Here is a 22,697-nt window from a genome sequence, read left to right as displayed (position 1 = left end):
CAGTTGGTGGAGCTGGAGACAAATATAAATGAAATGTCCAAGTGGCCTAAGATAGGATGTCAAATGAATAAATATGGAAATAAGTACTATAAGACAGGGTTGGGGGAGAGCTCTGAATGGAAGATATATTCTGAATGAGAACAGTTGTTTTAATTTTACAAAGCATTATATTCATGATATATTTATATGAAGGATAGAAAACAAAAGGTTAACAAAGAAGATCCCTAAGCAGTGGGGTTTTCTTATTATTATTATTCATCAGTTTGAAAGTGCTGATTCCTTCAGTGGACTATGTTCCCCCAACTGACTGTATCTTTAATGGAGAAAAATACCCTATTAAAGCAAAGGTACCTGGTGGAAAATATTCTCAATTCTAACTTTTTTTTCACATTTAAATGTATAGATTTTTCAGCCCAAATATTTGTCTTTTTGCTTCTATTCTGAGTACCTTTCTTTGACAGATTTATTGAGATGTAATTTGAATAAAATTCAACTTATCCATTTAAAAGTGTATGACTCCAGGGCTTTAAGTGGAGTGTGTAATGGAGTGTGTAATCCATTGTCACAATCAATTTTGAGCATTTTCACTGCCCCAAAGGAAACCTCACACCTCCCCAATACCCCTGTATCCCCAGCACTGGTCAACATTCTGTCTCTATAGATTTGCCTACTGTGTGTACTTCATACCAGTGAACAATACACCATCCAGTCCTTGTGGACTCTCTTCTTTCCTTCAACATGTTTTCAGAGTTCATCCATCCATATTGTAGCATGTATCATACTTCATTCTTTTTACTGCTGAATACTGTCTTGCTGTATGGCTCTAGCACATACTATTTCTCCATTCATCAGTGGATGGGCATTTGGGTTGTTTCCAATTTGGGGCTGTTCTAAGTAATGTTGTTCTGAACACTCATATGTAAATTTTTGTGTGGATGTGTGTTTTCCTTTCTCTAGGGTATATAGATCAAGGTGTGGAATTGCTGGATCCCATGGTAACTATATGTTTAACCACTGAGGAACTGTTATTTTGCACCATTTTACATTCACACCAATGACGTATGATGGATCCAGTTTCTCCGTGGCTTTGTCAATAGTCATTACTATGTTTTGATATTTTTACTAGATGAAATTGTTTTGAACGTCTTGCCAAGTTTAGATGGTGAAAACAAGTCTTCTCAATTTCATTCCATTTCAGTATAGAATCTAAATTTACCCAGTTGAAAATAGATACTCAATGGAACTGTGCTTCCCCTCAAAGGCTACACAGTATTCCCCTTCTCTGTTAGTGCTGACACCATCCTTCCAGTTACTCAAGAAACAAAACAAAACAAAACCCCCTAGAATCTTTGGCTTCTTATTTTATACCCTACATCTGATTCATCAGGAAATCATGGTTGCTCTACTTTAAAAATAGCACCTCCATGGCCAGCAGATCCAAGTCACTGTCATTTCCTGCCAGAATTATGGTAACAGCCTCCTACCTGTTCTCCCTGCTTCTTTCCTTGCTCTTCTAAAATCTATTTTTAATATAGCCGGGAGAGTGATACTTATAAGACAGGTCAGATCACTTGGCACCTCTACTCAGCATCCTCCAGGGGGCTCCCCAGTTCACTCAGATTAACAAACCACCACAGTGCTATGATCTATGAAGACCTCTAAGATCTTGCTCTCCATCAGTTCTCCACCCCATTTCCTAATACAGCCCTCCTTACTCATTCTGCTCTTTGCTGAATTCACATGTGGCTTTCCTGTTTCAAGGCCTCTACACTTAGCATTTTCTCTGCTTGAAAACTCCTTCTTGCCTTGGCATCTCCTTCTCAGGGAGACCCTCTATTAAAAATAACAACAGGCCTTTTCCTGGCCCTTTCCATATTTTATTCTTCTCCATAATAATAATCTATCACCACCTGATATACAATTATTCTTGTTTTTGTTGAAATGTAATACACATACAGAAAAATGCACGTATTAGTAAGAGAACACCTTGATGAATTTTCACATAGAGAATACACCCATTGACCCAGCACCAAGATCAAGAAACTGGGTGTTATCAGCATTCCAGGTGGCCCCCCTCCTGCAGCCATGCAATCACTACTCAAGGAACTGCTACCCTGACTTCTACCAGCATAGATTAGTTTTCTCTATTTTTGCACTTTGTATAAATGGAATCATACCTTATGTACTTTTTTTTCCTGTTTGGCCTATTGTATGTAGTTGTAGACTTTTGTTCTCATTGTTGTAAAGCATCCCACTGGGTGAATATATTATGCTGCATGTATTGGACATTTGGGTAGTTGCAGTTTGGGACTATTACATGTCTTTTTTTTTTTTTTTTAAAGATTTTGTGTATTTATTCATGAGAGACACAGAGAGAGAGAGGCAGAGACACAGGCAGAGGGAGAAGCAGGCTCCACGCAGGGAGCCCGATGCGGGACTTGATCGCAACACTCTGGGATCACGCACCCTGAGCCAAGGGCAGACACTCGACCGCTGAGCCACCCAGGTGTACCATGAGACTATTACATGTCTTTTGATAAACATCTGTATGTCTTTCTGTTGGTAACTGTGTTTTTAACTGGTTTATTTGTATACTGGATGTCAGGTCAGTGGCCTGAGACAGAGTGTTTTTCTGCTTCGTTCATCTCACTGTTCCCCATGCCTGAAATAGTACCTAGCACATAGTATGTTCCACAAATGTTTGTTGAATGAATGAGTGAATGAATGAAATCTCTTTCAGAATAGTCATGACCCAATCCTCTCTCTACAGAAAGCAAAATTCAGTTCTATAGTTTTTTTTTTAATTTTTGAAAAAGATTTTATTTGAAAGACAAAGATAGTGACAGAAATAGTGAGAGAGAGCATGAACAGGGAGAAGGAGAAGCAGGCTCCCTGCTTCTCCCTGAGCAGGAAGTCTGATATGGGGCTTAGTCCCAGGATCCTGGGATCATGACCTGAGCCCAAGGCAGAACCTTAACCGACTGAGCCACCCACGTGCCCCTAGATTTTGTTTTAAATACTCAATATGGAACCTCTAGAAAACTACGTAATGATCCACTACTGTAAACTTTCAGCATAGACCTACCTATATCTCTAGGGAGTTGTATAAAACTACTCACCATCTGGTAGATACATAATCAGTATATGGTGGCTGTGATCTTAATTCTCTTGCAAGTCCAAAATCAGCAATTTTCACAAGTTCTGGCCCCATACAAAGCAAGTTCTCTGGTTTCATATCCCTATGAAAAAAACCTTGATAACAGAGAGGAAGAACAATAATTGATCATTATGTTTGAATATATTTGACTTCTAAACAAAATATAACTGAGATCTGTTGTAATTAAGAATGTGAACTTAGGGGGATCCCTGGGTGGCTCAGCGGTTTAGCACCTGCCTTTGGCCCAGGGCGTGATCCTGGAGTCCCAGGATCGAGTCCCATGTCGGGCTCCCGGCATGAAGCCTGCTTCTCCCTCCTCCTGTGTCTCTGCCTCTCTCTCTCTCTCTCTCTCTCTCTCTGTCTATGATAAATAAATAAATCTTTTAAAAAAAAAAAAAGAATGTGAACTTAGGAGAAAAAAAGAAACCATATTTATTGTCTAAAAAGTGATGGACGTGGGACTCTGCTTTCAAAATAATTTGGTAAGAAAGTTCACACAGTATATGAAGTCATTAAAAATACCCATTTAACACATATTTATATTTGTGAATCCAGTAAGTTCAAGCAATGGGCTAGATATTGCCACTTTATGATTATCTCCATTCATCTGCACAACAGCTTTCAGGAGGTATTATGGTCACTATTGTGTAGTAAAGGAGGAGGTAGAGGCCCAGAGAGGAGGAGGCTAATTAAAGCCTGAAGAAAGCTGCATAATCAAGCTATGTCACTTCTTTGAAAAATCTATTAAACAAAAATGAGGGACACCTGGGTGGCTCAGCAGTTTAGCGCTTGCCTTTGACCTGGGACGTGATTCTGGACTCCCGGGATGGAGTCCCATATTGGATCCCTGCATAGAACCTGCTTCTCCTTAAAAAAAAAAAAAAGAACCTGCTTATCCCTCTGCCTGTGTCTCTGCCTCTCTCTCTCTCTGTGTCTCTCATGAATAAATAAATAAAATCTTTAAAAAAAAATAAACAAAAATGGAACTCCATGCATTTTAGCCAATTCTTTGACTTATCATTAGTTACAATTATTTTATTTAACAGCTTTCATTTACAAATATTTGTAATTATTTTTTTTAATCTTTTTTTTTTAATTTTTATTTATTTATGATAGTCACACACAGGGAGAGAGAGAGAGGCAGAGACACAGGCAGAGGGAGAAACAGGCTCCATGCACCGGGAGCCGGACGTGGGACTCGATCCCGGGTCTCCAGGATCGCGCCCTGGGCCAAAGGCAGGCACCAAACTGCTGCGCCACCCAGGGATCCCTGTAATTATTTTATTTAACAGCTCAGTTTTCCCCCGGTAGCAGCTTTATGGTTACTTATCAATTCAATATGTAAAATAAGTGGTTACTGAAGCTAAAAGGAAGATCAATGAAAATGAGCCAGAAAACTCAGGAAGATGAAAGCCTTTATACATTTCTAAGGGAGATCTATAGCACCCTGGCTGTACACAGATGAGCTGTATTCTAATGACCTTGCGATTGGGAGAATCAAGAAGTGGCCTGGTCATCCATTGTAGGTGATCGTTGTGAGGGGGTTTTCATGTAGCTTTCAGCTTAAATTTTTTAAGTCAAAGTTTAAACTAAGCTTTTTGCTTCCTTCTAAGCCAGTGTGGGCTCTATGTTCGTGACATCTATAGCAGTTCTGTACTCAGTTTATCTGGCACTTCTTACTCAAAATAGTTGTTGATATCTATTTTACGAACTTTCAAGGGAAATACGCTGCACTTTCATAACATGAAGACAGGGATAGAAGCACATGTGGTGGTGAGTAAAGCGACATAATCCATAAAATCATAGAGAATAAAACCAGCATATTTGTACAGTTGAGGTTTTCCCCATTCTCACTACTATATATCGGTAACTTGGTACTATTTTAACTGAAATATTAATCTTGTTTTTTTGACAGCTACTATTTAAAAAATACTTACTCGAAGCATTACATCTGAGATGCTTATCCACTATAGCAAGAATAATGTAGCTTTTGTAAAAATGTCTATTGTCCTTGGAGTCTAGTGTCCCAAATCTCTGTGTCATTAGTTGTATAATCAACTGTACATTCATTATTCATGTTATTTACTTTTAGCAGCAATTTTTAACCCCAAGCTAAATTCTTCCTTCAATCACTTATGCTCTGAATTTGCTAGTAGTTCATATATATCCAAGGAATCTAAGTCAGTTTTATTACTATCCTTAAAAATATCAATAAATCACAAAGCTATTTCTAAAATTCAAATAAGTCATAATGCTTTTGATTTTTCTACACCACACTTTTTCTACTGGCATAAGTTAATGCAGGCAAATATCATGAGTTACCATACTGGCCAGTATTTAAAAACAGGTTGAAGATTGGAAATCCATTATCAACAAATAAGATAGCATATATCCTTTGTTTCCAAATAATTAACAAATGACTGACTTTTAGTAATGGATTAGAGTATATTATCACAGGCTTTCGACTTTTAAAGGACAAAAAAGTGGGATTCGGGAATGTTCTGACAATGCTTACATGGAATAAACAATAAATAGAATTTTTGGAAAATAAATTATTTCCTGTAGCAGTTAAAGGGGAAAAGAGAAAATATAAAATATGAGATAAAACAGGAAAGGACGCTAATGATGGTGATTTTCTAATGCTTCTGGTCATAACGCAGCAATGGTCTAGCACAACCTCTTTCAATTTAATATCTAAACATCTAGTGATTCTAAACAAACATTTGATAAAAATTTTCATAATAAGCATGTTAACTTTCTGGACTAATTGGTTAGATAAACATAAAAAGCTATAAATGAAGATCACATAAATAAGAAATGTATAAAAATAGGAACAATCACTTTAATTTTACTCGAAGAACAGAAACAACCAAATGTAAATACTAAGAAAACTATAAAATACCATAGCACTGGTGCTTTAAACTATTTAAATGTTAACAAGTGGTCATGTGATCAAAGCATTCCAATCTTTTCTTAGGGCATTTTTGTTTGCTTTTTTTCATTTCCTTGGTAAAACTGGAGATGAGGTTGTAGGGACGGGTTTATGCTGAGAGTAAATTATCAAATTTACAAATTTACAAATTCTGCTACGGAGGAAGATAGTTGTAGATTACAGCAATTCTATTTTATATAGAATTATAGAAATTCTAAGTTTTTAAGATAAAAATGTCAGTGTGTATAGCCACATACTGCAAATTTGTAGTTATTCAATATAACATTATTTAACAGCTTAAAATTCCTGGGCATGACCTTGACAGTAATATAAAGATGGAGGGAGATGAAATTTAAACCTACCGTGTTTATGGATAAATGCCAGCCCTTGCAATATTTGATACATAATATTTCTGATGACTGACTCAGGGAACAGCTTGTTTCTGTAAAGACATGAACAAATAAACCTTCATGTAATTCTATTAACCAACCAACCAAAACAAAAAGGCAGATGTTCCTCCTCCCCTGGAGCCCCTGTTGGCTTCAAGAGAGTGGTTAAAGGTGTGATTTATAGCTTTATAGTTGTTACAGGTTATACATCTAAAACGTGACAATTAGAATTTTTGTTTGTTTTGATGTTTGGTAAAAACTCTCAAATCCAATAATGAATGTACTACACAAATATTCAACAGCTGAATTTTAAACTGTCCCGAGAGGAGCAAAGTAAATTGGAAAACTGATAACCAACAGATAAGTCAAGTGTGCAAATCTGTATTATGTAGGCTTTAAGATTTTAGGGGCATAACTGCTTCAGTTCTATATTGTCTACTGGTACCATCCACTGGAAATACAGTAAGAGTCACAAATGAGAAACCCTTACGCATTTAAATTTTTTCTAGTAGCCAAATTAACAAAGCGATAAAACAGGTGAAATTAATTTTAACAATATATTTTACTTAATATATACCAGATATTTCAACATCTGATCAAAAATATACAATATAAAAATTAATATATATCATTTAAGATTGCCTATCACCTGATTATGATTTTTTAATATTCTAATCTAGTTCTAATGCATTTGTATGCATAGCTTTTATATTAGGTATCAATGTTACATAATTACAATTTTGATTTCCATTTTTTATCCACTCATGGGCATTTTCATAATCTTTATAATGATCACTTTTAATGGCTACAAAATAATCCCATCAATATTACACACTTCAATTACCAATCTATTCTCCCATTGATAGTTATTTCTTTTAAGTAGTAGATATAAGTGAAGCATGGTATAGTCATTTAACAGAACATATTAACTGTAGTTAACTGTTAAGGTTATATATCAGCATAACAAAATGATTGTAAGTGAATCAATTAACTAAAAAAATGATCACCGGGATCCCTGGGTGGCGCAGCGGTTTGGCGACTGCCTTTGGCCCGGGGCGCGATCCTGGAGACCCAGGATCGAGTCCCGCATTGGGCTCCCGGTGCATGGAGCCTGCTTCTCCCTCTGCCTGTGTCTCTGCCTCTCTCTCTCTCTGTGACTATCATAAATAAATTAATTAATTAAAAAAATTTAAAAAAATGATCACCACTAAAATTGCAATTATGTAAAAAACCAGCATACCTGTATCCCAGGGGATAGAAAGAACTCTAGAAAAATAAACACTGATTTGAGGCACAGATATTTTCCTTACTTTTATTTTAACTGCTATGAATGTTGTAATGATACCAGCCTATGGAACATAACAGGCATTTACTAAGTATTTTTTTTGAAAGAAGGAAAAATATGACAAAAGAAAAATTCACTCACCATCCCTAAGGATTACCTCGAGTGTGTTTATGTGTATGTATGAAAGGAATATAGAGAGAGCAGTCATCATCCCACTGGGAAATATATTTCTGAAGTATCTTAGCATCTTTTGTTGAATAAACCTGGCTTTAAAAGCAGGTAAAATGGACAGTAGTCTCCCACGTGTGACTGATAGCTACCACCGATATACTAATGTCCCCAAATTCATGGCAGATGACTAAAGCTCTCCCGCTTTAGAGATTCTGTTCATGGGTTTAAAAATGAAAATGAGAATTTGTTTGGCACTGGTAGTAACATTGTTTTATCATTCACTTAAACATTCATTTTTTTAAAAAAAAGATTTTATTTATTTTTTCATGAGAGACACAGAGAGAGGGGCAGAGACATAGGCAGAGGGAGAAGCGGGACTCGATCCCAGGACCCAGGGATCACAACCTGAGCAGAAGGCAGACACTTCAACCACTGAGTCACTCAGGTGTCCCCCACTTAAACATTCTAATAAATGAACTTATTAGATCCCTTCATGAAAACTGCCTCATTCCTTCCTCCCTCCTTTCATTAACCTTCACAAAATGCTTGTGAGAGCAATAAAAGTAATCTCAATTTTGTCCACAGCCAGCTTTATTAGTATTAAAAGTATAGAAAGATTTTGGGGACACTTGGGTGGCTCAGCCATTTAGGTGTCTGAGTCTTGATCTCAGCTCAGGTCTTGATCTCAGGGTCGTGAGTTCAAGCCCCATGTTGGGCTCCATGCTGGGTGTGGAGCCTTCTTAAAAAAACAAATAAGCCACACAATAAGCCAAAATATAGATAGATTTTGTTTCAGAAAGTATGGATAGATAGATAGTGTGTATGTTTACATCAGAAAAATGGTGACTATGTCAAGGCTGGTTCTTCAAGGTTATAAAGGTAACAGCTAATTAATTTAGATCCTCCTCTTGGAGTGATAAATCTGTACACTGTAAAGTGTGACATATGAAGGGATTCAACAAACTCATAGAGGAGATAACAGAGAAAACATCATTTTTATAAAATAAAGACATACCTGTCTTTCATTAATTGATAGAGGTTTTCTTTCATATATTCAAATATAAAATAGAGATGGTCATTTTCTCGGATAACTTCTTTTAGTTTAATCACATTGGCATGATTGAGTTTCTTCAGAGACTGTAACACAGCAAATAAGCATTAGAATTCTTAAAGTTATAGAAGTTGTCAAAATCTCATCAATCTCTATGATAATTACCTTACGTTATCTTCCATTACTTCTGAATTCATGAAGTTTTAATGTTTTTATATAATATCTTATATAAAATTTGAAGTTTTTATATAATATTTTACATGACTAACATCTTAGAACACCAATCTAAAGTAAGTGGTAATTGTTTTAAGTAACGAATGAGGTACAAAAATAAACCAAGTAAATAATACCTACCAAATATTTCAATCTGTCACATTTTTTTCTCAGTCTATTCAACAGGCCTAAGTTTTTTCTGACTTAACAATGTGAAATTCCATACATAAAAATTTACCCAAGTCATATAGCATAAAATAGAAAGAAATGGTATGTATTAATTAAAAGTTGTCTTTCCTTTGATGACATGAATGAAAATGCTATTTTAAAAGTGAGAGTATATGTTCAAATATGAGGGTATAGTGTTTTTTTTCTGTCCTTCACTGACATTCAGATAACAAATGAGAAATTACTTTACTTAGGAAGATAAAGAAAAAAAAAAGAAATAACAGTTATTTTTGGACTGCTTCCCACAAAGAACAGAACAATCCCTTTAGCTACCATCCTCAGAAACGAGACAGGGTAAGGCAGAGGGAAGGCCTCTTTGGTTCTTTTCATCAGCAGGATTTTACCTTAACTTCTCTCAAATTCATACATTCATCCCAAGAATAGAACTTTCTCTTCATTCTGAAATCAAACAAGAAAACTTCAGTGCACAGAAACAGAGGATTTGAAACACAAATTACGATGTTGGCTTTCCTACTCTACTATTCACTTCGGGCAAGCTGTGATCTCTCTCTCCCTCCTCCTTTTTTTTTTTTTTTTAAATTTATTTATTTATGATAGTCACACACACAGAGAGAGAGAGGCAGAGACACAGGCAGAGGGAGAAGCAGGCTCCATGCACCAAACCGCTGCGCCACCCAGGGATCCCTCTCCCTCCTCCTTAAAAGGAAGTCACCTCCCTTCTCTATATCTCAAGGCTGTTTGGGACTGGTTCGCAATTATGTTATATCTGAAGTTCTGCTTTAAACACAATGGTGAAAGGATTACTATTAACCATCCTTTCTGGGTGTGTTCTCACATATCCCTGATCAGTTAAATTGTAAGAGGCCCTTCTAAAAGGGCCCCTTCCAAATTTCCACTTTCTAGAACAGGTAAATATGAAACACTAAGGTGGAGGGGGGAAGAAAATCACAAATTTTGGTAGCAAATTTAGTGAAATAATTTGATATGACAACTTCTGTATCATTGCTTCCACTTTAAACGAGAAGTCCATTAAGTAAAATGATTCAGGTCAATAAAAATTCAGAAGCAACAAAACTTTAGAAAGAGCTCTCTTTTAAAAAAATGTTTTTCTTGATTTTTATTATTGAAGTATAGTTGACATACAATGTTACATTAGTTTCAGATATCTAACATAGTGATTCAACAATTATGTACATTGTGAAATGCTCACCATGCTAAGTGTAGTCACCATCTGTCACCACATGACATTATTACAGTATTATTAACTATATTTCCTTTGCTCTAACTTTTCCTCTCTGTAACTTTTTTATTTTATAACTGCAATTTTATACCTCTTAATCCCCTTCTATTTCTCTCATCTACTCCTTCAACCTGCAACAACTAGTTTGTTCTCTAATTTTAGGAGCATGTTTTTTTATTTTTTTAAATTTTCTTTTAGATTCCACATATACATGAAAACATATTTCTTTTTTTTAAGGTTTTATTTTATTTTTTAAGATTTTACTTATTTATTCATAGACACAAAGAGAGAGGCAGAGACACAGGCAGAGGGAGAAGCAGGCTCCATGCAGGGAGCCCGATGTGGGACTCGATCCCGGGTCTCCAGGATCACACCCCAGGCTGCAGGCGGCGCCAAACTGCTGCACCACCAGGGCTGCCCTGAAAACATATTTCATGTATTTGTTCCTCTCTGACTTACTTTACTTAGCATCATAGTACTCTCTAGGCCCATCCATGTTCTAATAAATGGTAAGATTTCATTCTTTTTTATAGCTGAGTAATATTCCATTGTGTATATATACATCTTCTTCATCCTTTTAAAGTTTCTATTTATATTAAGTTAGTTAACATATAGTGTCATATTAGTTTCAGTTGTGTAGTATAGTGGCTCAACACATCCATACAACACCAAGTGCTCATCACAACAAGTGCCCTCCCCATCACCTATTTCACACACACCCCACCTCCGCCCTGGTCACCATCAGTTTGTTCTTTATAGTTAAGAGTTTTCAGGTTTGCCCCCACCTCTCTTTTTTCCTCCCTCTGCTTGTTTGTTTTGTTTCTTAAATTCTACATATGAGTAAAATCATATGTGGTATTTATCTTTCTCTGACTGCCTTAAATAACATTTAGCATAATACTCTCTAGCTCCATCCATGTCATTCCAAATAGCAAGATTTCATTCTTTTTGATGGCTGAGTAATATTCATATACACATATACACACATATATGTATATATATACATGCCACATCTTCTTTATCCATTCATTTATCAATGGATACTTGAGTTGTTTTCATATCTTGGTTATTGTAAATAATGCTGCAGTAAACAGGGATGCATATATCTTGTCAGATTAGGGGGGGTTTAGGGGAGTAAATACCCAGTAATGGAATACCTAGATCAAGGGAATTCTATTTTTAATTTTTTGAGGAACCTCCATACTATTTTCCACAATGATTGTACCAGTTTACATTCCTACCAACAATGCACAAGGGTTCCATTTTCTCCACATCCTTACCAACACTTGCTCTTTCTTATCTTTTTGATTTTAGTCATTCTGACAAAAAATGTGAGGTGATATCTCATTGTATATTTGATTTGAATTTTCCTGATGATTAGTGACACTAAGCAACTTTTCATGTGCCAATTGGTCATTTTTCTTTGGATAAATGTCTATGCAGGTCCTCATCTACTTTTTAATTGGATTATTTGGTTTTTTGGTATTGAGTTGTATAAGTTCTTTATATATTTTATTTTATTTTATTTAAAGATTTTTATTTATTTATTCATGAGAGACACAGAGAGAGAGAGAGAGGCAGAGACACAGGCAGAGGGAGAAGCAGGTTCCATGCATGGAGCCTGACGTGGGACTTGATCCCAGGTCTCCAGGATCACGCCTTGGGCTGAAGGCAGCGCTAAACCACTAAGCCACCTGGGCTGCCCAAGTTCTTTATATATTTTAGATGTTAATCTCTCATCAAATATATTATTTGCAAATATCTTCTCCCATTTAGAAGGTTGATTTCTTGAATTTTGTTCTTTGTTTTCCCTCCTCTATCTCTCAATGTTACCATTAGAGATAAATATACCAAAAGTAATAAAGGTAACAAAATAATTCCAGCATATATGCCACAGATAAAGGTTGTACTTTTTGTGAGATTTTTAGTAACCATGCAAAATGAGAGACAAAAAAGATTTATGTTCTAAGAGATGTTTCTTTGAGTATAGAAATTATTAAGGATTTGTCATTTGGATTATGAAAATAAGGACTCTAGGGGCACCTGGGTGGCTCAGTCAGTTAAGCATCTGATTCATGATTTCAGCTCAGTTCATGATCTCAGGGTCCTGGGATCAAACACTGCCTCAGGCTGCATGCTCAATGGGAGTCTGCTTGAGGTTCTCTCCATCTCTTTCTGCCCCTCCTCACACTCATGTGCACACTCTCTCAAATGAGTAAATATATCTTAAAAATAAATAAAGCCCCTACATGCCCTACTGTTTTCATTTAGCAGTGTAATCACCTAATTGAGATGTTCTAGAAGATTCTCAGGAAGCTAAAAGTGACCTTTATTGATTAAATTCTTATAGAAATTATTCAGAGCCCCAACAAGAGTATAATACACAGGGTAAGGAAATGAGTAAAGGAATGGTGGCACAAAGAATTGGCAGCATGCCATGGTAGTTAAGAATGTGGGCTGCTGAACTGCCCTGCTCGATTAAGTGACTGAATCTAGTGACTCACTGATTGTGTGACCTTGCACAGGTTACCCATTGACCATTCTGTATCTCTAATTCCATACTTACAAAGTAGAAACTACTGTGTATGAAAAGCCTCTTGCAAACTGCCTAGAGTTCAGCGCTCAGTAAATACTGGATGTTCTTGTTTTTACCAGTATTTATGATCAGCTACAATAAGACATGAAGAGTATCACTGCTATTATTTCTAAAATATCCTTAGTGAATCAGGATTTCATTTATACTTATTAAGGTGCTAGAAATTTATGGAGGTTGAAGAAATTGATGGTTTACAGACTACTTCACCATGCCATACATTTATAAATATCTCACTAAAATGATAAGGTAAATATAGCACAATGATAAATTTAAAGTCAGTTCAAATATATAAAAGAAATTTAAGAAAATGATCAAATCCATCCAAAACTGCACATATAATCTGTGTTATATGTATAAAAATTATAAAATTTTAAAAAATCTGTTTGAAAGACTAGTCGAGTTCTTTTCCAATTTAGTACAAGTTGAAATTTTTATTCTATTTGAAGATCTGTATTAGCTACATCCACATATTCTAATATGCTTTCTTTCCAGCAATTACTATTTCTCATCAATAGCACCCTAAGGCAATGCGTGTATCTATATGCAACAAATACTGAAGTTTCCTTATAAAACAATTATCCAATTTCTTCAACCAGTGTGAAGAATTTAAGAAATTAAACCAGTTTGGTAGAATAGATAAGAAAAGGTGCTTCCTTTTAGATCCCCTGCCTTTTTGCACTTTCATTTATTCATTCATTCAAAACCTACTATGTGCCAGGGCAATGCACAAACCAGAACCAGAGATGGTTACCATGGCGCCTCCCAACTAACACAAAATAGGTTTTAGACTAGTTAACACAAAACAGACAAATTAGTTTAAGGACCAGGAGATAAGGGACTCTTAACAATTTAATGGTCCGGCCTTTTGATAAGGCAATATATGTCAGCTGAGACCTGAAAGACAGAATGTACCAGCAAGTAAAAAGCCAAAAGACTGGAAAAACAAAAATTTCCACCAGACAGACCTAGAAAGAGCTGGCTGGGCAAAGAAATAAAAGACCATTTCAGGCTGATCTTTATTATTAATGCCCTGGGTTAATTTGCCTGACTATTCCCAGCTACTCATCTAAAGAAAGGATGACCTACTACTAGGTCAGTGTTTCTGCTCTTTTTCTCCACAGCACTTACCACTTCTAACATACTATATAATAGTTATTTTTATACTATACAATAATTATTTACACTATACAATAGTTACTTATTATGTTCAGTCCTACCCTTTCCTGAGATTAAAGCTCCTTGAAGATACCCCCACATGCCTAGATCAGTTTTTGGCATTCAGTAAGCGCTTAATAAATATTTACTAAATGACTGGATGAATTTCTATACTCACAGATGGACTCACATGAGGAACCATCCCACAAACTGGAGACCCTCCAAAATAGAATCGCCTTCTAATTAAGTTAAATACTTAATACATATTTTAAATTTAATGAGATAAGAGGATCTTACTACCATACACTAGAATGAATTATGTTACTGCTTTTCAATGACAGCAGATAGTACAAGGTTTCTTGCCAGTGATAGGAATTAAAATTTTCCCAAGGGAAATTTTCAGAAAGGTACCTTTTATCTTGTTCCTTATAGTGTCCTCTCAGCTTCTAACCACTCATCCACCAGCTCATTCTAGCCAGTTCGATGGGATTTAAAGATTGCTCAAAAGCCTTGCCCTCTGCTTACTGATCAAGTACAGACTTTCTTCCCATGTTCACGTCTCAAATTACACCAACTCTGTCCAACATCTACCAGCTGCCAAGCCACACCTTTATTTTTCCTGGCCGTCTCCATACTGTGCTAGCACTCAGACTCTCCTCCACTTCACAACTCAAACATCGTTCTTAATTGTCTAATCTAATGCCACCCACCCCCGCAACATCCAACTCCTGATTCTTCTATTTAAAAGGGTTTCAGAAAAAAAAAATAAAAAAATAAAAGGGTTTCAGAATGAAAAATACCTTCTTCAAGATAATCTGTTTCCCTTCAAGAGAACATGCTTATTACCCACTTTGAAGATTAAAGATAGGCAACTCCTCCATCTGCTACATAAAATGTATTCAACACGGAATTTATTTAAAGTTTTAATCCAACATGGATGGATATTGTATACCTACAATATTTGTGGCCTAAATTTGCAGTGCCTAAATTTTTCTACAGTGAAGCACAAGGTGATGGTCCTAATTGGATATTATGGGATATAGATTGTTTCAGTAACAAAAAGGGATACACAGAGAATGGAATATAAGGGGTCTAGTATCTCAAGTTGAGTTTATTGCTTTGCATCAGTCCTGAGAGAAATGGCATAGCCAATTGAGCCAATGCAAGCGCCATTATGACTCTTACAGGCAAAATAGGGTCAAAAACTATCCTAAGATAATGTCTTGTCTAGAATTTTAGGAGTAATGGCTAGAGTGACCATTCATATCGATAACCCTGCCAGTAGCCTGGCTTCACAGTTCTTAACTCCAAAGAGCTGTTCATTTCTATGATGCCACAGTCTCTCATAAGCACCCTGCTATCGTGAGAAATGGTTCTACCCTCTAAGATCTCAGCCTTTGAAACTTTACACTCTGCCTCCTATCCTTTTACTATCATTACCACTGGATGTGCTGTATATGCTCACTTGTTCCACACTTGGCTCTACGTGCCTCCTCCTCCAGCTTGGATCTCATGATCAGCCTTCCCACCACTGTCCCCTCGATAACACCTACATATTCTGATGTCCTCCTCTCCCAACCTTCTTCCCCTCCTACCCTGACTTCCTTCAGTCTCTGCTCTCTGTACACCTGGGTGAAGGCAGGAAGGAAAGTCATGTACATGCCCCCAGTGGCCCCACATTAGTATTCATCCCATATATTCTCAGGGGGATTCTTACTGAGAAAAGCCTTCTATGACTTTTTTAGCGACTAGGTGACATGTACTCCATGACTATCCATTCAATGCCTCTACTACCCCACTTTTTACTACTCCTTGCCCTATTGCAATCTGGCTTATCTCCACTTCTCTTTCACTAGAAAAAATGTCATCATAGCCACTAATGTCATATTCTCCAAATCCAAAGAACACCAATATTTGTTTGGATACCAGAAAGCCACTTCTATCCTCCCTTTTGCCTCCTACTACGGAAGCTAGAAGAGTAGATTCTCACCCCCTAGCCTCTTTCCTACTGAAGGGAGAACACGTGATCCATTTCTAGCCAATAAGATGTAAGGGGAAGTAATTTGGGGTCTTCTGGGAAACAAATTTACTTAGAACTTGAGAGAAGAGTTTGCTGGTATTATTCTCCCTTCTTCCCATCCTGGAACATAGATGTAATGCCCAGAAGTGAAGTAGTCATAATGTGGCCATTAAGTGACACGTTTGAGGGCAAAGAATTGCTAATAGCTTAGCATGAAGGAGATAGAAGAGGCCTAGATTCAGTATGCAGTTGAACCCTTTTGAAAGAGCACTGGAATCATCAAATCCAGATTTCCTGAGATGGAAGAAAAGTAATCTACTTATTTAAGCTACTGTTTCTGTCACTTGATATTAATTTACATATTTGTCACTTACAGTAAGCAAGAAACATTCCTAACTAATCTAGATGTTTTTCAGTCATTAGTTATTAGTCTCTAGTTGAGCACTTCTTTTTTAATTTTTTCTTTGGGTCCAGATGTTTCCTACACTCTCCTGGTTTTCTCCCTACTTCTCTGGTGGCTCCCTTTCAGTCTTCTCTGTGAGCCCCCCTTCCAGGGCCCACACTTTATATGCTGGGATTCCTTAGAGTTCCATATGAAAACCTCTTTTCTTCTCCTTCTGTATAGCTTCAATTATTATCCATAGACTAATAATTCCCAAATTGCCAGCCCAGACCCGTACTGATGCAAATATTCAGTTACCTGTAGGCATCTTAAAGTCATTATATCCAAAGGTGAACCCAGCTTTACCCCTAAGCCTGTGATTTCCCCTGTCATAGTGAATGGCACTACCACTACACATTTAAGAATCCCAGGAATTAGCCTAGGCTCTTGCACACACTTTATTCCTTTCCCCCTAAGCCCAATCACTATAGAGCCCATACATCCATACCCAATGCTGTCTTCCTTGATCAGGTCACTACCACCTCTAACCAAGATGACTGCACCAGTCTCCTGACTGGTCACCTTTGATCCAGTATCCACTCTTTTGCTAAAGGGATCCATTCTGAAGCAATATTTTATCACATCAACTCTCCTGCTTAAAGTCCTCCATCACCTTCTAGTTAAGATATACAAAGTCCTTAATCTGGCTTTATGACTTCACCCTTGAGCTTCATGTCTCTCCTCTGCCCCCACTCTGAATCTACACTCCAGCCACCTATGCTTCTTGCAGTTATTCAGCCCTACGTAAGCATTCATGTTCTCTCACCTCTAAGCCTTCATAGATATTATGCTTGCTTCTTAAAGCATTCTTCTCTCTTTTTCAAAAAAAAAATTAAAGATCTTATCTATCTATCTATCATCTATCTATTTATTTGAGAGAGAGAGAGAGAGAGAGAGAGAGAGAGAGAGAGAAAGCAAAAGTAGCAGGGGTGGGCAGAGGGAGAAAGAGAATCTAAGGCAGACTCTGTGCTCAATGTGGAGCCTAACTCAGGCCTTGATCCTGTGACCCAGAGATCATGACCTGAGCTGAAACCAAGAGTCGGACACTCAACCAACTGAGCCACCCAGGTGCCCCTGCCTCCTTTTTTCCTGCAATTTTTTTCTGATTCTTGGAATCTCCCTTTCTATGGGAAGCCTTCCAGCATACTTCTTCAGCATCACTTCTCTATGTTTCCCTGGGACCCATTATTCCTCCATCATTGGACTTACCACGTTTTATATTGTAACGTGTTTAATTTGTTGGTTTTCCTCACTACAGTGTAACTCATCTATCTCATTCCCATTTTGTCCTGAGCACCAGCATAGCAGGAGCTTAACAATTATATTTTGAATGAACATTTGAAATTTTTTCAAGCCTTCCACATGACTCCTCCCCTTTGCATTCATTTTTGCTGTGTCCTTACTTAAGTTAGGAACACTATCTAGGGCAGCCCGGGTGGCTCAGAGGTTTAGCGCTGCCTTCAGCCGAGGGTGTGATTCTGGAGACCCGGGATCAAGTCCCACGTTGGGCTCCCTGCATGGAGCCTGCTTCTCCCTCTGCCTTTGTCTCTGACTCTCTCTCTCTCTCTTTCTGTCTCTCATGAATAAATAAATTTTTTTTTTTAAAAAAAGGAACACTATCTAGCACATAGTAGATATTGAGTGTGGTAGACACTGGGAGTTGATTATCCAAAAACTACTCTTCCTCTTTACTGTCACAGCTCAGTTTTTCTATGGAGATACATAATACCCAGCTAAGTACTCCGATTCCCAGCCTCCCTTCTAGCCAGGTGTGCTCTGTGACACACTTGCGGCCAATGAGAAGTAACCAGAAGCCTTCTGAAGAGTGGTGAGGCAGCTATGTTTTGAAGAGAACTTAGGTCTGTGAAAACAGCATGGACAAGGTACCAGCCCTAGGCTGCCCACCTTGAGACTTTTTATTATGTAAGTAAAGTAAATCCCTATCTAAGTTACTTTTGATTAGGTTTTTTTTTTTTTTTTAATTTCATACACCAAAGCATTCCTAAGTTATGCTTATGGCCTCTTCCCAGCTGTCAATTTATTTAACTTCTCAGGGCTTTCAAGGCTTTATCTAGATCTACCCAGGTAAGGCTCGATTCCCTATTTTATGAAACGAACCAGTAAAACACATGATTTTGCCACCCACAGGAATAATGGCCATTTTGTTAAATAAAACAGAACAATGGTAATAACCTTACATGATTCCAGCAGATCTAACCTCATTCTCATTTTTTTACCACCTCCCACAGAAGACTCAGCTTTCATGAACTGTATGTGTCTCTCCAGTTCTTTAAAAATATTTTATATAGTACTTGCTTCAGCAGCACATATACTAAAAATATTTATATGTATAAATTTATTTATGCATAATGAAGTATTTGTGTGAGCTTATACAATTATGTAATCTATAAATAAGGATGATTTCATCTCATTTTGGCATATACTGATGCCTCACTTTTTTTTCTCTTATTGCATTAATTAATTAAGATCACCAAACCAATCTTAATTAGTAGCAATATAGTGGGCAGTATGGTCTTAAAACCAACTTTACTAGCAGTACTTCTAGTATTTCACCATAAAGATGATGAATTGTATGAGACTTATCAGGTTAGTTTCTTTTTATTCATATTTGCTAAGCGCTTTCTTCCCCCCAGTCATGGGTGGGTATTGAATTTTACTAGGCCTATTTGGTAAATATTTCATTTCAGTTATTGCACATTATACATTTACTTGAGAATAATAGCTACCAACAATATTTTATGAAATTATTTCCTTGTAATGCTTTAGGTCATGATATTTTAAAGTCTTTAACATTTGATCAGCATTTGTTAAAGCATTTAAATTTTAGATTGTCATCATTGGGATCCCTGGGTGGCGCAGCGGTTTGGCGCCTGCCTTTGGCCCAGGGCGCGATCCTGGAGACCTGGGATCGAATCCCACGTCGGGCTCCCGGTGCATGGAGCCTGCTTCTCCCTCTGCCTGTGTCTCTGCCTCTCTCTCTCTCTCTCTCTCTGTGACTATCATAAATTAAAAAAAAAAAAATTTAGATTGTCATCATTTGGTTGAAGTAATTGGTCTCTGGGACTCAGTCTGGTTGCAGCCGACTGCTGTGTCCTGAGAGGACTCAAACAACTCCCTGTAGAGGCCCATGTTAAGAGGCCACTTGTCAACCATGTGAGTGAGTGTTGTGGGCTAAACTGTGCCCCCCACCACCCCCCCAAAAAATTTATATGGTGACGTCCTAACCCTTTGCATCTCAGAATGCGACCTTATCAGAAAGGGCTTTTACAGAGGCAGGGAAGCTAAAGTGAAGTGAGTAGGGTGAACCTTAATCCAATATGACTGGTGTCCTTACAAAAAGGGAAAATTTGGACCTAGACATATGCACAGAAGGAAGACCGTGTGGAAGAGACGCGGGGAGGAAATGCCATATAAAAGCCAAGGAGAGAGACTAGAATGGATCCTCAGAAGGAACAAGCCCGTGGACACCTTAATTTTAGACTTTCAGTCTCCAGAATTGTTAAATCTGTAAATTTCCCCTGTTGAAGCCACACTGTCTGAGGCTTAAACTTCATCACAGTAGCCTATTATTAGCTAAAATTTCCCCCACCAAATCCCTATGGTGACGCTGTGACTCCCAGTACCTGACTGTATTTAGAGATAGACTTTAAAGAATTAACTAAGGTTAAACGAGGCCTTTACGGTGGGTCCTAATCCGATATTACTGGTATCCTTATATAAGAAGAAGATTAGGACTCAGATATAGACAGAGGGAAGATCCTGTGTGGACACAGGAAGAACACAGCCATTTACAAGCCAGGGAAAGAGGCCTCAGAAGAAACTGCCCCCGCTGAAAATATAATCTCTGACTTCCAGCCTCCCAGAACTGTGAGGAATTAAGTCTCTGTATAAGCCACCCAGTCTGCGGTTCTTCATTGTAGCAGCTCTAGTCCACTAATCCAGTGAGCTGCCTTCCAAGTGGACGTGCAGGCCCAGGGTGGCCTTCAGATGACTGCCACCACACGAGAGACCTGGAGCCATAGCCATCCAGCTAAGCTACTCCTAAGTTCCTGGCCCCCAGAAACTGGAATTAATAAATGTCTGTTCTTGTTTTAAATCACTAAGCATTGGGTTAATTTGTTTGTATGTACAACAGATAACAAATACTATAGATTAAGAAGAAATAATTAAGTTTATAATAATAAATTCTCTTTCATTGGTAAGCTTAGGAAAATACCATACACCTTTCAGAACTCAATTTGATACTATGAACACCATCTGATTTTTGAGGCCTGTTGTTTTTAGGAATTAATAAACTCTACTCTGCACTCAACTTGAAATTCTAAAAAATTTCCAAACATTACCTTCAGTTTCGGTTCATATTTATTACGCATAAAAGGCAAAGCACTTGTATTTTTTTGATTTATCAATGTAGCTGGACAAACCAAAAAACTAAAACAATATACGTGGGGATAAGCAGAACTCCTTTCTGGCAGTGTTTCTCCAGGATGGCATTCCACATTAGCCAAACTAGCAGGGGCTCTAAACTGGAGCACTTTCTAAAGAAAAGGAAAAGAAAGATCAGAGCTTCACACTTGGCAGTGTCACACACAGTACCTTTTGATGGCCACCAGCTCTCCAGATTCGTTACTCTTGCCCATCAGCACACTCCCATAGGTCCCGTCCCCCAACTGTCTCATGGTTGTGTATCGGTTCATCTTGGAAAAATAATGCAACAGAAGTTGTTGACTGAAATGATTCCTTTGTTGAATATAAATTTAAAAGCTTATTTATTTTTGTTTCTTCCCCTCAGATGGTTGTTGCTACATGGGTGACAGGTTTGTCATCATTAGACACAGGCTCTTCCCCAAGATTATGTAGGTTCATGAGATATACCAATAAGGAATCTGGCAAGGAAACAGTGCTTCCATTCTTATGAACACCCTATTAAAAAAAACACAACAAGAATGAAAATTTTCACTAGTGAATCTCTTTCATTTATGAATCTCTTTTATTAATGAATAAAAATGTTCATTAATGAATCTCTTCAAAAAATTTACTGGTAATCTAAGCACAGGGAAGAATTATAATATAAATACCAATGTGTTTGTCAGTAGTCCTTGGAATGCAGTCTACATATAACAGACTGATAATACTCATTTATGAATACTTCATTTACATGGTGCTATGCTATTTATCCCATGAATATTCAGTAAATACTGGCTTCATGATTTGTAGGATTCTTTCTATACTGAACATAATCTATATTATTCCAAATCAGACACTGGAAAATCAGACAACTAACTACACTAAATCCATTCTTGGAATCAATTTTTATATTACATTTAATTTGGCCCATGATCCCTTATTTGTGATACTCCTGGGCTGGATGTGTCTGGAATCCATGAATCTGTACATTTTAGAAAAGTAATACGGGGAATATTCCACAGGTTATGGAACACCTCCAAAGCAGTACCTTAATGAGGCTGCAGAAAAATGTACAGACTGGACACTCGGTAAAATAAATGAAGGCTACGCCGGCATCACATCATCAGGTCGCATTACGTTGCAGTGTTGTACGAATTTATTTCAAATTTTTCATTTCTTCAGAGCTTTGTGAATTCTGAAACAACAGATAAAGGATTGTGGATCTGTATATATTAGAAGGGTACAGGTTTCAAGTAGGTTCTGATTACTGCAATTAAAGAAAAACAGAACAAAGGGTGGCTTTACGGTGTACCCGAGTACAACATTCAATAGTTTCATCCCTTTGTTCTCTCTTAGTTCTACACTTCAAGGAACCACTTCTCATTTTCATACCTAGAATTTATCATTCTTGTATTGCTTTTAAAAATCT

The 22,697-nt window shown here is 37.3% G+C and overlaps 1 protein-coding gene across 1 annotated transcript in view; it reads right to left on the bottom strand.

Annotated features, from left to right (window-relative positions):
- Positions 1 to 22,372, bottom strand: part of MAK (male germ cell associated kinase) — a 52,905-nt gene extending 30,533 nt beyond the window's left edge. Inside the window, exons 1-6 of the mRNA XM_041769842.1 lie at positions 22,317 to 22,372; positions 21,458 to 21,784; positions 9,771 to 9,825; positions 8,950 to 9,071; positions 6,452 to 6,531; positions 3,120 to 3,252 (exon numbers count right to left, since the gene is read on the bottom strand). Coding sequence (XP_041625776.1) covers positions 3,120 to 3,252; positions 6,452 to 6,531; positions 8,950 to 9,071; positions 9,771 to 9,825; positions 21,458 to 21,558 — 491 coding nt within the window. The 5' untranslated portion in view covers positions 21,559 to 21,784; positions 22,317 to 22,372. The remainder of the gene's footprint in view (positions 1 to 3,119; positions 3,253 to 6,451; positions 6,532 to 8,949; positions 9,072 to 9,770; positions 9,826 to 21,457; positions 21,785 to 22,316) is intronic.
- Positions 22,373 to 22,697: the final 325 nt, after the last annotated feature.

This window comes from Vulpes lagopus, chromosome 10 (genome assembly GCF_018345385.1).
Source record: "Vulpes lagopus strain Blue_001 chromosome 10, ASM1834538v1, whole genome shotgun sequence".
Lineage (NCBI taxonomy): Eukaryota > Metazoa > Chordata > Mammalia > Carnivora > Canidae > Vulpes > Vulpes lagopus.
This window is presented reverse-complemented; position numbering and strand designations above follow the sequence as displayed.